Genomic DNA, 15,273 nt, shown 5'->3' on the forward strand with positions numbered 1-15,273 from the left:
TGAGACGAGAAAGTAAATTGAGATAGTTCGGTATAGTATATAGCTGTTGACAACAAACTAACATGGCATCAACATGGCTGGTCTGCGTAATCTTGAGTTTGTGATGTCACGGAGAGGTAGCCCCCAAGTCCTATTTGACGGTTATCTTCACACTAAGAATGTCGAGAGACAGTCTTGTGTACACTTGAAGTGTGTTCAGTCAACATGCAGAGGAAGAGTCACAACAGAAGACGATTCCTGTTTTACCACAGACGAGATCAGAAGTCGACCTTCAAGATCCCTGGACGCAGACAGCAGATGGTCGACCATTCCTCCTGTTTGCTGACGGCGATGATGACAAGATCCTGGCATTTGGCACCCAAGAGAGTATTCAGGCCTTGCAGTCAGCCGAGAACATCTACACGGATGGAACATTCACTGCCTGCCCTGCACTATTGAATAAAGTCTACATCATACATGCCAGACGTGGGACCACCACATATCCCCCTCATCTTCGCCTTACTTCCCGACCGTCAGACGACGACCTACTCCAGACTCTTCTGACTCCTCAAGGATGAAGTTCAGCGGAGACTCAACAGGCCGCTTGTCCCATCCTGTATCCAGACAGACTTCGAGTTAACAGCAATCCATGCCTTAGAGACTGAATTTCCAACTGCTGTCGTGAAGGGTTGTTTCTTCCATTTCTGTCAAGCCATTTGGAGGAAGGTTCAGGATCTTCGACTGGCTGTTGCCTACAAAGAAAACCCCGAAGTCACCAAGTGGATCAGGAGAGCAGCTGGGCTACCTCTACTCCCTCAAGACACGGTCCAGGACACGTGGGTAAAAGCCATGGACGACACTCCAGACGTCCCAAGAGCAGTCGACTTCAACGATTACATCGTGACAACCTGGGTCGACGACACAGCCAGATTTCTACTTCCCCTGTGGAACCACAACCTGACAACTGGGCCGAGGACAAACAGCAATCTAGAAGGTTTTCACAACCGACTGAACCGTGAAATTCCACACAGGCATCCGAACATATACAGATTTGTAGAAGTCATTAGGAGAATTGAACATGCTGAGAGGGTGAAGATTTCACAAATAGACTTTGGTGCTGCGACAAGAAGCAGAAAGCGAGTCCTCAGGGAGACTGACAATCGCCTGTGTAGACTCAAGGAGCAGCTTGAGCTTGGACAGAAATCACCTCTTCAGTTCTATGACGCCGTCGGCTATCTACTTAAGCTGGGATAGATTGAAACACTGAGTGTTCATAGACTGAAACACTTGACACAAATGACTATGTTGAACATTGAATGTTAACAATTAATTGTTAATGTCCATCAAAGAATCATGATGATGAATTATTGTCAGTTCTTATTAAAATCTTGATGATGACAAATGATGATCACTTTTCATTAAAATCATTCTCTCAACCTTATAGTTGTGTGTTGTTATGTCTCTTAAGTGGATTAGTCCAATGTGTGGAATAGGTAACAGGCAGTGGATTAACAGTGCAACAGACCGTAAACTATGTTGTTATAAGCTGTAGGGATAGTGGCATGTAGGGGTAATGGGGGGACGGGCCTTATTTCATACACTGTTACATAAGTAAACGGTCTCTCTCTAAGTAAACAGTTTAGTGAAACATATTACGCAGAGTGCCCCAATGCTGTTTTGTGAGTTAAAGTTTCTGGACTATCCTTGCAGTCTGTATGTGTTATGATCAACCTGTTTCTTTCTATATACCTCTAGGTAAGGATGGTGCATCTTATAATCATTATACGTTTCAATAAAAAATATCCATGCTACGAATTGCTTATCCTGTATTACCTTTCTGACAGAAAACATCTGTTTTTTTCGCGTTGTGAAATATTCAAAACACAGCAGCAGAAATCGTCATACAGCATATTTTGTAACTGTTTTTGACTGTACACTTTTATAACCTATCTGTAATGACAATATTTGAAGCTGATATTTAATATTTCACTATTCAGTATATATCCGGGTATACCTTTCTCTAATGTGACTTTTGTAATTAATATCTGACTTTGCACTTTTAATTCATTGAGAACCTTTCCCTAATGTCATTTTTGTATTTCAGTGAGTATCAATATGATAATTAGCTATTTATCAAACTGATATCAAGGTCATATGTTGATATTTCTAAAGGTTACATAAAGTTCGGGTATATAAATAGAAGGGACGGCGCTAAACTTTTCCCAGGTGTATATATCAGCCATACTTACACTGATAAATCTGACATTATTTCAGGAACAGGGGCTGTAGTGTTCTGACTTAAATAATAACACCAAATATGCTGAGAATGTTGCCTAGAGGCCCAGATAAGCTGCGTATCCGGGTAAAATACGCATAGAACATTCCAATTACGCATTGAAAAATAATTGTTGCGTACCAATGTTAGATACGCAAAAAGTTTAAAACTAAATGCGTACGAAATATATTTATACAAATCGCTTGCGTAATGAAAGAGACATCGATTGCTATCAAGTTGTACTGTTAGTATAGGACAAGTGTTGTATTGTCAGTGTAGGATGAAGTGATATTTTTATGAAATCATTTCCATTATATTTAAGTTGGTTTTGATTAGGTTTGACATAAGGCAGAACATACCTGCTTAGTAAACTTACTCAATGACATAATACTTAGGTGAGTAAAATGACTGAAATACGCACATATTTGAAAGCAGTGGGTAACGGAAAATATAATACCCACTCAACATTCATAATATCCACTCCAAAAAAATACAGTGGGTACAGTACCCACATGAGCTAAATCTTATCTGGAGCTTGCCATTATGGACTTTCTTGTCTCCATTGGAGATTTTCATCACGCATTGCTCGTGATTCTTGAGTCAACGAATTGTATTGTTCCGTAAAGGATCTTGATCCTTGAGTGAGAGAGTGCCGCAGCTTTTCGTGGCGACCTGTCTTTGACCTTCCATTTTATTAATATATAAGGACATTCATAGGCGCAAACAATCCCCCCCCCCCTTTTTTTCCTGAAAGGAAATTTAGTAACCGTTGAAACTTTCGCGAAAATGGATGACAATGAAGTGTGCACCCCCCTTTCTCAAGACTGTGCAACCCCAAACCACCCCACCCCCACCCCCACCCCCAATAGCTGCATCTGCCCCTCGAGTCATAGATTTGTCTGGAAGGAAGGACTTGCTTAGTGAGTGAGTTTCGTTTATTATACGCTGCACTCAGCAATGTTCCATATATGGCGGCTATATATAGGCAATCCGGTGAACAACAACATGTCTGTTATTGGTCAGTCAGCGAATCGAGTCTGGACCAGACAATCCGGTGATCAACAACATCAGCATCGATCTACGCAGTTGGTATACGATGACATGTGTCAACCAAGTCATCGAGCCTGATCACCCTGTGAAACTCAAGTAGACGGTGCATAGCAAAGGACTTAGTACTTCGTTGGTAATATCAAAGTTTATTTCACCCTACATGATATATTTCATCGATTGATCCGTCCGCAAAGGACTTAGTACTTGTAGATCGTTGGTAATATCAAAGTTTATTTCATCTTACATGATATATTTCCTCGATTGTTCCGTCCGCTGAAGATTGGGGCTGCACCACTGTGTGCATTTGCCATACACGCTGACATTACAATACGTGGGAAAGACATGCGATTAAGTCTCTCACAAACAAAATATAAGATTATTAACATTTGTAATATAAATATATTTATTTGTTGGATTAAAAAAATGTTTGTCCAACAATCGTGTGGCTATTAAGTTGCTAGCTTTATTCCGTAGAAATTCATCCCTAAAATATAAAAAAATGTAACAAATTCATTATCTATATTCTTGTGATTGCTTCGCGGGTGTTTGTGGAAAGTAATGGAGACAGAATCGATAGAGATACGTATTTGTTGATTATTTCAGGGATGCATTTCTACCTTATAACACTAGGTATTGATTAGTCAGGTGTAGATTCAGTCATGTGCTTAAGGAAGCTATTGTTGAACACAACGAGTACATTTGTATATCATAATACAGAAATGGAATTGAGGTGATGGTACTGGAACACCTGAGTGATAATGATAATGCCAGCCATTCACAAACGGGACATACCTTTCATATTATTACTTACAACATACATGTCTTCTCCGACCATCTTCATAGTTATACCCCAGTCATCCCCTACTGTGCTTATATTAATGTTGACTCATAATGACTGCTAATAAGATCACGTCCCAGTATCTTCCGATAACAGCTTGGTCTGTGACTCTCCTCATAATGCCGGGTTTGCTATTCACTTTATCACACCCGAAATCTCTTATGTTCTGTATTAACAAAGATCTGTAGTTATCGTAATAACTAGTGTTGGGAATTGGTTGAAATCTCATAACTGATGATTGCTTCATTACCAACGAACAATCATCGATAAAAATTGGTTAGCGTCAATTTTCAGATTTTCCTATCCAGGTTGTTATTGCAGATATGTATAACATGATGCACCTTGCTTACTTTTAAAACTGATGTTGATATATCATCAACATAAACCTTCTGGGGTCTTCAAGAAATATTCAGTCATGACTTTTCAGTTAGTGAAGTGAGTTTTCTAAGAATGAAACAAGTTTTCAGGCCCTGACTACTTCGAAGTTATATTCCATCGTCAAGTGTTTCAAAGACTAAAACAACAGTTCCAAAATCGTTTTTGAGCAATTATGAGAAAAATGTGATCGATTGCTTGGTCTTTTGGTCACTGCGATCAATCTTCGATTATTTCAATTAATCGGAACACCACTAGTAATAACCCCGTGCATTGCAGTTCTTTCAGGGATCCGAGGTCTGGTTTTGCTCATCTTCTGAAGGTCTGTTATTGTCCTTAGACCATACAAGTATGTACTCCCACAAAACTTCAAGAAGTTTATGATTTCTCCATCTCCTATCAAGGGTCTGTGGGTACCTGGCTGGGGTAAGGCCACTGAGGATCACTGGTCAGGTACACCTTCTTCGTCAGAGTAAACAACGGGGCGGGCACCTGCTTATACCGTTCCCATTTCTGACCCATCCGTGTCCTTGACATGTCCCTGTTGACCATCAATAGACAACTCAGGAGGTCCTGCTGGTCACCGTGGTTGTCTAACGTTTTAACCAAAGAACCGATGAAATAACTACCGTACTTTGTATTTCTGGAACTGGTGTACCCCTGAACGGTGCTGTGGCCAATAAAGATATCAGCTTCGTCAGCAGTTGAAATATCGGATTGATCATCCTGAATTAATTCACTCATGAAATTGCCTCCTCTGATGCTTGGATGAAGAACAGTTTGGGCTTCCCTGCCAACGTGGGGCACTTTGATGCGTGGAACAACGAAGAAAGATCTTGCACTTTCACTATTTTACCATCGCTACCAGCGACACCGTAGTCTGTTCCATTTGTGAGGATGCAACAAACGAAGGCATCGTACTCTGTGTGATCTTGTTCGGCGTACTCTTTTAGTTTTTTCATCATATCGACGGAAGTTAAATCTGTCTGCAGGTTTATGGTGAACTGGAGTTTAGTGAACAACTCGGTCAGATTGTCGACGTCGATGTCCACACCACCTCGACGCGTCGGGAAGCCTTTCTTGAAGCTTTTATTGTTAATGATGAGGCAGATGCCCCTCGGAACAGCTGTCATCTTGTACTCTGAAACATGACGACAGAAATATTGCAGCGAGGCTTCTTTAGCTGAACCTTCAAAAACATAATGTAAAAATAACATGTTTTCAATAACTCCACAAAATCAAACTCCCCTAAATTAAAACTAACAAACAAGACCCCTCAAAAAATGAGAAAATGAAAAATGATATAGAATAAAGTATCCATAAACAAATTAAAAATTAAATAATAATAAACAACAGAAGATCTCAAGTCCCCAGACAAACATAATGTAGACTTTAAGTGTACCATGCCACTGTAAAGCGTAGCGGTAAGATCTCACTTTGTAGACTTTCGACTATAAGCTGAACTTTGTACAACTGAACCCAGAAGATTAGCACCAACACATTTGGACATAATGATTATTAACTATTTCAACATCAGTCAAGAGTTGTAGACGTGTATACTAATCTGCCTGGAAAAAGAACGGGTTTACTGGAAAATTTCATTTGACCAATTTATTAGAACGTCTCACAGTGAGAAATGTCTCACTGGGAATGTAAGGTTTCAACGCACAAATATACGTCTGCCAGCCGTATCTAACATTATCATCGAACTACCATGGAGGAAAAATCTTTCTTTTGCACGACATCTTATAAATGTTAAACACTCCAAAGTTTCAGATTTTAAAAATTTTTAAATGTAATTTAAAAAAAACTGTATTCATATACCATACTTAATAGATAATGATTTCACAATAAAACGACAGTTTACCTTCCTCTAACTTTCTGTTCTGGAACGATAAATCATCCATAATATTTTCAATTTCTTCCATCTCGAAAGAATCTGTCAAGCAGCTCTCGTATTCACTGACGCTCTCCTGTGAAGTGAAGACACTCTCTGGCACTCCTGGAACACCTGAGTCCTGAACGTCATGTGAGGGACAACAGCAGTCCAGGGTGTTACACTCCAGCTGCATAAACTCCTTGTATAGGTCTGGATACTTATTGGCCATGGCAGCAATGATGTCTTTGTCGGACACCTCTTTCTAAGTTCTGTCCATTTGGTGGTGTTAGACATTCCAGAACTTTTCAGGTCGCCAAACAGAGGAATTTCTATGATCTTTTGTTGCAGCAAAGGAGTTGCCACCCTTTTTAGCTGCCAATGTAAAAAATGATTTTGTTAGTGACTGTACATGTGGCTTTGTTTCGTAAACGCAATAATTACTAAAAGAGATGTCACTGCATATTAAATGGCTTTATCAAACGATGGTTTATAATAAATAAGCAGTTAATGCAAACCGTTAAATATGATTAATTTTTATGATGGTCTGGTCAGAATATTTAGGAGGGTCTGGTATGCACACGAAGTTTTGGATAGTGTTGTGAACGCTGATGTGAATAGTAGATGTACAGGAACTGTGACGTTATCTACCTTACAGATGACGTTGCTGGTTATAAGCTCCAGAATGTTTAAGCTATGTATTCCTTTTATACTCATGTCCTTCCTCACCTGTACATATTTCCTGGCTCTGCAGGACACACACTGTTCATCTTCATGCTCCTCCTCCAGCCTGTCCAACTCTGAGATCAGCGCCTCTGCCACATGAGGATGATCCTTCCTCAGGGCTGGAAGCAGGATACGGTGGAAGTCCTCAAAAGACAGACGTCCAACGATGTAGCCGAAGAACTCTTCGTTCTGACCTCTCCTCGTGTCTTTGCCTCTGATACTATCCTTGTCTGACACAGACATCACATCAGATGAAAGAAGGTCATCAATGATGCTGGATTTGAAGAGCTCAAGGTCACTTGTCAGCAAAGTGTAACAGTTCCTGAGAGCCTCTCTATGGATATGACTGACCTTTGACCTCTTTTCTGTTAAAAATACAAAAACAAAGTAACAAATCATCCATTTGTAATGAGGTGAAATTCACTATTTGACAAATTACTTGCAGGGAATTTGATGAGTTGGTATTTGGTATCATTCATAACACAATGTGCTGGTAATCATTAACGTGACTGTCACGGAATAGAGATTCAAGAGAGCTGTAAATTTTGAAATCTTTTGCGGGTAATGTCTTTGTCTCCTAATCTTTCAGTGAGTTTTTAGATGCAATAACGTTGACCAATAAGTGTTTAAGTTAGTGCAGGTTATGATATCAGATGATTTGTCATGTAATTATTTGTCACTGTGACAGAACAAACAAACCGAAGGAGTCTTTTGTGTGGAATCTGGAGTTGATCTGGTTTTCCATCCGGGTTATTGCACTGCGCATCGTCTGGAAATTCTGGTCGCCAGTCACGTGATGAAGCTTCTGCATATACGTCCTGAAACGCGTCTCCACCTCCGCCAGTGTCAGCAATATCGTCTCCAGTAGGAATTCCTGGACCTCTCGCTCCCTATCATCGGTAGTCTCCGTCAGACTCCTGACAAACTCTCTGGCATAAGGCAATCGTCTCTCCTCGGTAGACATCGTGGTACTTATCTGTTAATAGATGGGGCATAAGATTTCATTAGTATGTTTGTTGTTTAATGTCTCACGTGTCAGTATTCCTGCTGTATGATGGCGGTCTGTAAATAATCGAGTCTGGACATGACAATCCCGTGATTGATAGCATGAGCATCGATTTACGATCATCGGGCTACGATGATTAGGTTACAATCATCGATCTACGATCGGGCTACGGTTATCGGGCTACGATCACATGTTTTCAAAGAATATTTGTTTGTTTACAGTTAAACATTTCTTTAAATTTTATACATTAGGTTTTTTAACATAATGGTTTGGGATATATGCTTTCCGATGACGTTTGAAGTAAGGGCACAGAAACATGTCATGAAATTAATCGCCAACATCGCACATGTCGCAGAGATTACATTAACAGCATGATCAAAGCATGGGCATCGATCTACACAATTGATACCCCTCGATCCCGTTAGTCGATTCGTATGTCAAGCATGTGTTACTGGAGCTCGATTCTAACCTGGATCTTCAGGGGTACATCGGTATGTCAACATAATTCAAATATCGACACGTCTTATAAGCACTGGTCAAGTTGCCATTTACGTTTTCGTTAGATATTATGAATTGTAATGAGTATGCGCTACCGTAAAAATGAAACAAATATGAAAAAAAATTAAAAAAAGTATGTCAACATAGGACAGATACAGTCCATGATATGCTTACTTATTTCAGAACACCCGGTTTCAGCACAAAGTCATATATAGTTGTCACCGCTTGCTTTTTTAATTAGGCCCAAAGATTGAGACTGGTTATTCTCTTGTGTTATGTTTTTGTTGTATTTGCTGCCAACCTTATCTTGCAGTTAGCTGAAGTCAAGTAATATACGCTGACATGTTTTTTTCCCTCTAAACTGATTTATTCAATGAAAGGCCTAAATTTATTAAAAACGGTTTGTCGACCAACCATCCCTTCAAGTTCAAAATTCTCGAGGATGCTGCCAAGTAACAGTTAGATAACATATCTTGAGTTTACCGTTATGTACCATGTCAAATGCCCACATTTGCTGAAACGATATCTATAAGTAATGCAAAGACTAAAACAGTGTAAGACCTACAAGATCGTCTAACTGACAGCTACATAATTTACACCTGTGTCTGTTAACTACGTAAATACAGTAAGTATATACATGCACCATCTGTTCTCTCACTACAAAAAGATAATTCGTGGTAAGGAGTTTCAACATGAACACGAAAATAACGTTGACCTGAGTACAATAGTGAAGGGCATATTGTGTTTTACGGCATTGACATCAGTACAATAGTGAAGGGTATATTGTGTTTTACGACATTGACATCAGTACAATAGTGAAGGGCATATTGTGTTTTACGGCATTGACATCAGTACAATAGTGAAGGGCATATTGTGTTTTACGACGTTGACCTGAGTACAATAGTGAAGGGCATATTGTGTTTTACGACATTGATCTGAGTACAAAAGTGAAGGGCATATTGTGTTTTACGACATTGACCTGAGTACAATAGTGAAGGGCATATTGTGTTTTGCAACATAGACCTCAGTTCAATAGTGAAGGGCATATTGTGTTTTACGACATAGACCTCAGTACAATAGTGAAGGGAATATTATGTTTTACGACATAGACCTGAGTACAATAGTGAAGGGAATATTATGTGTTACGATATAGACCTCAGTACAATAGTGAAGGGCATATTGTGTTTTACGACATAGACGTCAGTACTATAGTGAAGGGCATATTGTGTTTTACGACATAGACCTCAGTACAATAGTGAAGGGCATATTGTGTTTTACGACATAGACCTCAGTACAATAGTGAAGGGCATATTGTGTTTTACGACATTGACATCAGTACAATAGTGAAGGGCATATTGTATTTTACGACATTGACCTCAGTACAATAGTGAAGGCATATTGTGTTTTACGACATGGACCTCAGTACAATAGTGAAGGGCATATTGTGTTTTACGGCATTGTCCCTCAGAACAATAGTGAAGGGCATATTGTGTTTTACGACATAGACTTCAGTACAATAGTGAAGGGCATATTGTGTTTTGCGACATAGACCTCAGTACAATAGTGAAGGGCATATTGTGTTTTGCAACATAGACTTCAGTACAATAGTGAAGGGCATATTGTGATTTACGACATTGTCCTCAGTACAATAGTGAAGGGCATATTGTATTTTACGACATTAACCTGAGTACAATAGTGAAGGGCATATGGTGTTTTACGACTTTCACCTCAGTATAGTGAAGGGCATATTGTGTTTTACAACATTGTCCTCAGTACAATAGTGAAGGGCATATTGTGTTTTGCGACGTTCGACATTTTCCTCATAGGTCAAGCTGACACGCATGGCTAAATAGGAAGTAAATCTACCCTGCCCAGCTCACATACAGCAAACGAAAATTGCCTATGGTACGATATTTTTACGGTTGTTTACACTGGATTACACTTGAAATCGGTCGACACATGCACGCTGGTGCGTTATGCCCTGTGTTATATGCAGCGTTTCTGATAGCTTACTGATAGTTTACCCAGCTGTCCGGGTTTAACATGGCGGAACTAGGTAGCGAGTATTACTTACACTGTCAGGTTTAAGGTGAGGTGGTGAGGACACGAGGACAGGAGGACACAGGACACGAAGACACGGACATCTACTCAGCTGGCAAAACACACACACGTAAATTCCAGCATAGATGTTGTCGGCTGTTAAAATGCGTGTGGTTTTACCTTGTAGCGCTGCACATACCACACAGATTGTGACGCTCAATAGATATATAGGTCAAAGGGCAAGGTGTATGTCTATTTAAAGCGTGGTTCATGTAAGCGGACCAGTCTCGCTTGAGGTGTTAGCGTTCACAAGTCTTACTTTTAGACTAACTCTAATATAATATACAACTCTGATAGAAACAAAGAACGCCATTTAAATTGCTTGGGGCGAAATGAGAGATTCAGAACCCGACGAAAGCTAGACTTGCTATATTTAGAACGTTTGTATTACAGGTAGTGTTGGATTGAAGGGATATAACATGGTTCAGGGACTGTGAGACAGGCTAGTTTCTGCTGCAGCTGTTGTGGTCTTTGATAAAACTGATCAGAGTTTAGTTTAACGAATGTTCACTGAGGTTCATGTGTGTACAGCATTGGTAATGTACAGTACAGTTGCATTGTAATATCGTCGGAATGTAATCTCTATGGCAGGTATCCTAGCAACACAGTCTTGTGGCGTGAGTATATGAGTTACAGTAAGATGGTAAACGAGGGATTCAGTTGAATACATGAACATTCCAGGAATTTGTAATGAGGTACTGTTATTCATTGTAGGACAGTGCTGTTTTCGTATTACATTCTTTATATTGAGATTCCGTGTTGACCAGTGTTATCATATTATCATATTCTAGTTATCATATTCAGACAAGGAGTCAAGAGTGGAATTTCCATCCCGTAACTAAAGTGAGTAGTGAGTGAGTGAGTGAGTTTAGTTTTACGCCGTTTTAGCAATATTCCATCAATATCACGGCGGGGCACAACTGAAATGTGCTTCACACATTGTACCCATATGTGGGGAATCGAACCCGGTCTTCGGCGTGACGAGCGAACGCTTTAACCACTAGGCTATCCCCCGCCCCTCCAAAGTGAGTAGAAGACGGGTGCCTGGAGATGCCCTTTGCGTTGACATTATCAGAATGGTCCTCTCTAACCGATGTCATACCGTAAACATCATATATGACATCACATTTCGAAAAACCTTTTCCAAGGCTTATTTCAATACCTTTTCCATTCTGAAGTTTTAAAGAAAAAACGTCCAGCCTGCACACAGATATAGGCATCTTGATGCTAGTACACATTAATTATATATGAATCAGACAACACTCATGAAGAATAAAACGACAAAATATAACAGATGTAGTTATGTTTAACACGTCTAACCTACACATAACTGTTAACAAACAGAACCGAATTGTTAATAACGAGTCATAGAGATACCTCATAATCATCGCCATCCCTATAGTGAGTGAGTGAGTGAGTGAGTGAGTTGAAGTTTTACGTCGCATCGTCATTGTTTCAGCCACATAGTGACCATCCCTATAGAAACACACATATATGTCGACATGATTACGAGCATGGGTTTATGCATTGTTTAGAACGAACAGGCTTATAACTGACAGATATTGCCTATATTTTAGTCGAACTACGGTTATAGCGAACTTACATGAGGTATTTCGGTTATATGAATAACATCAGCCAAACAATAAATATGAATGGCATTTGCTTACACTCGAATGTTTGTTATGATTCTAAGTGAGAATTGTGTGCACAAGTTTTTATGACTTTTGTCAATTTTCAATTGCAGTCGCCAAAAGTATTCATTCATAATTTAAGATTTCCAGTATTAGTATATTTAATGCATAGGGAGCCAAGCCCGCCAGGACACTGCACTTAGCTGTACAGAGTTACGTCCCTTGTGCTTGCCAGAAATCTATGAACTGATATACTGTCATAAGTGGAGTAAAACTTACACATTAACAAATTCATAGTACAATACAGTTTTAAAAGATATGTTAATGTTTCTGTGAACTGAACGAGGGTACGAATCTTTGATTCCTCATGATTATTTTCCAGGGACTTTCAGCAACATACCCATGGTTGTTCCTATAAAGAACGTCAGTGCCAAAGAACACCCAGTTTTAACAATCCCCAGAAGCAAATTCCGTAAGTGTATAAGCAAGGTGGGAAACGCATCAATTCTGCAGCATCAGCTCTGGTTTTGCTTCCACATCAAGCTCATATGCGCTAATATAACTGAACTACCGTTATAAGAGGAGTAAAACTCACATTAACAAATTCATACTAAAATATACTTCTAAAAGAGGTGTTAAATAAAATATATAAGTATTTTATTAACGTTTCTACCATGTTTACAAGTGTTCTTCCATATATTTCATTGGGACTCTCGTGACGTAACAGTACTTCTTTATTCATTTGTATGTTTTATTGAGTGCGGGAGTGAGTAATTAACTGGGTTTTACGCCGCTTTTAGCAATATTCCAGCAATATCACGGCGGGCGACAACAGAAAAGGGCTTCCCTCATTGTACCTACGTGGGATATCGAACCCGGTCTTCGGCGTGACGAGCAAAGGCTTCACCCACCTGCCTACCCCACCGCCCCTATGATTTTATTGAAAAGCAAAATACCAGTATCATTTCATGCTACCAGGGTCGAATGTAGAAATACTAACGCCCGTCACGTGCTGTAGCTTGTTGATGTCGCCTGGGCGAAGGCCACATATGTGGATGTGAGTTTAGTTTTACGCCGCACTCAGCAATATTCCAGCTATATGGCGACGGTTCAGTGATATCGAAACGTCTGACTGACATTCAGTGATCAATAGCAGAGCATCGATCTGCGCAATTGGGAACCGATGACATGTCAACTAAAGTCAGCGAGCCTGATCACCCGATCCCGTTATAGTCGCCTTTACGACAAACATTCCCCAGCTGGGGTGAAAAGTGCTTTCAACAGCGGCTGTACTGCGCTGCGCACATAATGCACGCGCAGTGAATAGGTTTGCTTGCCTTGAACCGGGATGCCCAGATTACTTGGTTGACACATGTCATCGGTTTCCAATTGCGCAGATCGATGCTCATGCTGTTGATCACTGGATTGTGTGGTCCAGACTCGATTATTTACAGACCGCCGCCATATAGCTGGAATACTGCTGAGTTCGGCGTAAAACTAAACTCACTCACCTCACATATGATATGAATGTCGCTTTTTTATATTTGTACATTTTGTTTTTTATAAGAATATCACATAAGCAGACGTTTCTAGAAATCTTTATTGAAATAGAACGAAACAGGTACAGTCTAGTGGAAGACACTGAAGATGCTTTGCAAACAGTCATTAGGTTGCTTCACACGCATTTCAGTTATACTTGGACAACTGTCCAGACAACAGTTTATCCAAATATGCCTGTAACAGTGAAGAAAACCAAATAAGCTTCCTCTTTTCTACGTCTTTGTGACCAAATCTACAGTTAGGCTACATGTCAATTCATACATTACTTCAGCGACAGATCAAGCCTATTATGCCCATATCTTCAGTTTTAACTGTATTGGAAAGAAATTCTGTAATTCTGCACTTCTTGATTCAATTATAGATATAAACAGATCACAGTAAATATGATATCCATAGTTGGCTAAAACTAATTCATTCTAAAGCAACACACAGATTTTGCTAAAAGGAGTCAAAGATGAATTCAAAGATGACCTGTGTTTCTTTCAACTGATAGTGCAGATACCAATCTATTTAACTGCATTGATAATGCCTCCCACCCCAACCCACCACCCCTTCCGTTAAGAAAGAACTGATTGTACGACCTGTTACGCGTCTTCAAGACAGTGTTTGTTGTTGTGCAACATCCCGCAAGTTTCCTCAAGATATCAATCAAAATGTATCAGTCTCTGTTGAATGAACACAATTCGGCGTATGTATGTATGTATGTATGTATGTATGTATGTATGTATGTATGTATGTATGTATGTGTATGTATGTATGTATGTATGTATGTATGTATGTATGTATGTATGTACGTACGTACGTACGTACGTACGTACGTACGTACGTACGTACGTAGGTAGGTAGGTAGGTAGGTAGGTAGGTAGGTAGGTAGGTAGGTAGGTGGGGACGGACGGACACATGCATGCCTGCATGAGTGTGGAGGGGGTAGGGTGGTAGGTGGTATGCATTGTATATATATAAGAAATAAGGATAACATTTTATATAACAAATTATTTATCCCTCTCCTCATAATGGTGGAAGAGCGCATGTAGAGATGACCAAAGGAAAAAAGAAATCTGTCAATACCACAAGAGGAGGAATAAACATATCTTGTACTCGTCATAAAATACTTTGATTATCTCCCCTTTCATGACTGATAAAGGGTACAGCTGAATTCTCTGCTGTGTCTAAAGATAACTTGCTTCACAGTATTATGGCATTATTGGATTGTTATTTTTCCTTTGATTGCAAGTAAAACATTCTGTTTTGTGAAATATAACGGAATATTCAAGGAGTTAAGAGCCATGACTGGAGGTTTTCCAGATATCTTGAACAATTTCACAGTCCCAAAATAGATGGGGAAAGGATTTATTTAAG

At 39.7% G+C, this 15,273-nt stretch overlaps 2 protein-coding genes across 4 annotated transcripts; both read right to left on the reverse strand.

The window, feature by feature from the left end:
• Nucleotides 1–5,257: 5,257 nt before the first annotated feature.
• Nucleotides 5,258–6,445, reverse strand: LOC124273681 (caspase-3-like). Its single transcript, XM_046708955.1, has 2 exons — nt 6,385–6,445; nt 5,258–5,706 (listed from the first exon to the last, which is right to left on the reverse strand). Exons 1-2 carry the CDS (start codon nt 6,443–6,445, stop codon nt 5,258–5,260), a joined length of 510 nt encoding a protein of 169 aa, XP_046564911.1.
• LOC124273717 lies at nt 5,523–10,801 on the reverse strand. Of its 3 annotated transcripts, none has more exons than XM_046709016.1 (5): nt 10,698–10,801; nt 7,819–8,091; nt 7,123–7,487; nt 6,385–6,768; nt 5,523–5,658 (listed from the first exon to the last, which is right to left on the reverse strand). In XM_046709016.1, exons 2-4 carry the CDS (start codon nt 8,081–8,083, stop codon nt 6,460–6,462), a joined length of 939 nt encoding a protein of 312 aa, XP_046564972.1. In that variant the 5' UTR covers nt 8,084–8,091; nt 10,698–10,801; the 3' UTR covers nt 5,523–5,658; nt 6,385–6,459. The 3 variants fall into 3 exon arrangements, with proteins under 3 accessions (XP_046564972.1, XP_046564973.1, XP_046564971.1); XM_046709017.1 differs by having other exon boundaries at nt 7,123–7,484; nt 7,819–8,095; XM_046709015.1 differs by having other exon boundaries at nt 7,819–8,095.
• Nucleotides 10,802–15,273: the final 4,472 nt, after the last annotated feature.

The sequence above is a fragment of the Haliotis rubra genome, unplaced genomic scaffold (assembly GCF_003918875.1).
Source record: "Haliotis rubra isolate DU_JTF1 unplaced genomic scaffold, ASM391887v1 Scf183, whole genome shotgun sequence".
In the NCBI taxonomy this organism is placed as follows: Eukaryota; Metazoa; Mollusca; class Gastropoda; order Lepetellida; family Haliotidae; genus Haliotis; species Haliotis rubra.

What these genes read in the sequence shown, in the direction of transcription:
- LOC124273681 (XM_046708955.1), bottom strand. Translation starts at nt 6,445, where the DNA reads ATGGAAGAAATTGAAAATATTATGGATGATTTATCGTTCCAGAACAGA. An exon ending in GAACAGAAAGTTAGAGGAAG is followed by an intron (nt 5,707 to 6,384) that starts GTAAACTGTCGT and finishes ATGTTTTTGAAG; the next exon opens with GTTCAGCTAAAGAAGCCTCG.
- LOC124273717 (XM_046709016.1), bottom strand. Translation starts at nt 8,083, where the DNA reads ATGTCTACCGAGGAGAGACGATTGCCTTATGCCAGAGAGTTTGTCAGG. An exon ending in CCACACAAAAGACTCCTTCG is followed by an intron (nt 7,488 to 7,818) that starts GTTTGTTTGTTC and finishes TTGTATTTTTAA; the next exon opens with CAGAAAAGAGGTCAAAGGTC. An exon ending in GAGCCAGGAAATATGTACAG is followed by an intron (nt 6,769 to 7,122) that starts GTGAGGAAGGAC and finishes TTACATTGGCAG; the next exon opens with CTAAAAAGGGTGGCAACTCC.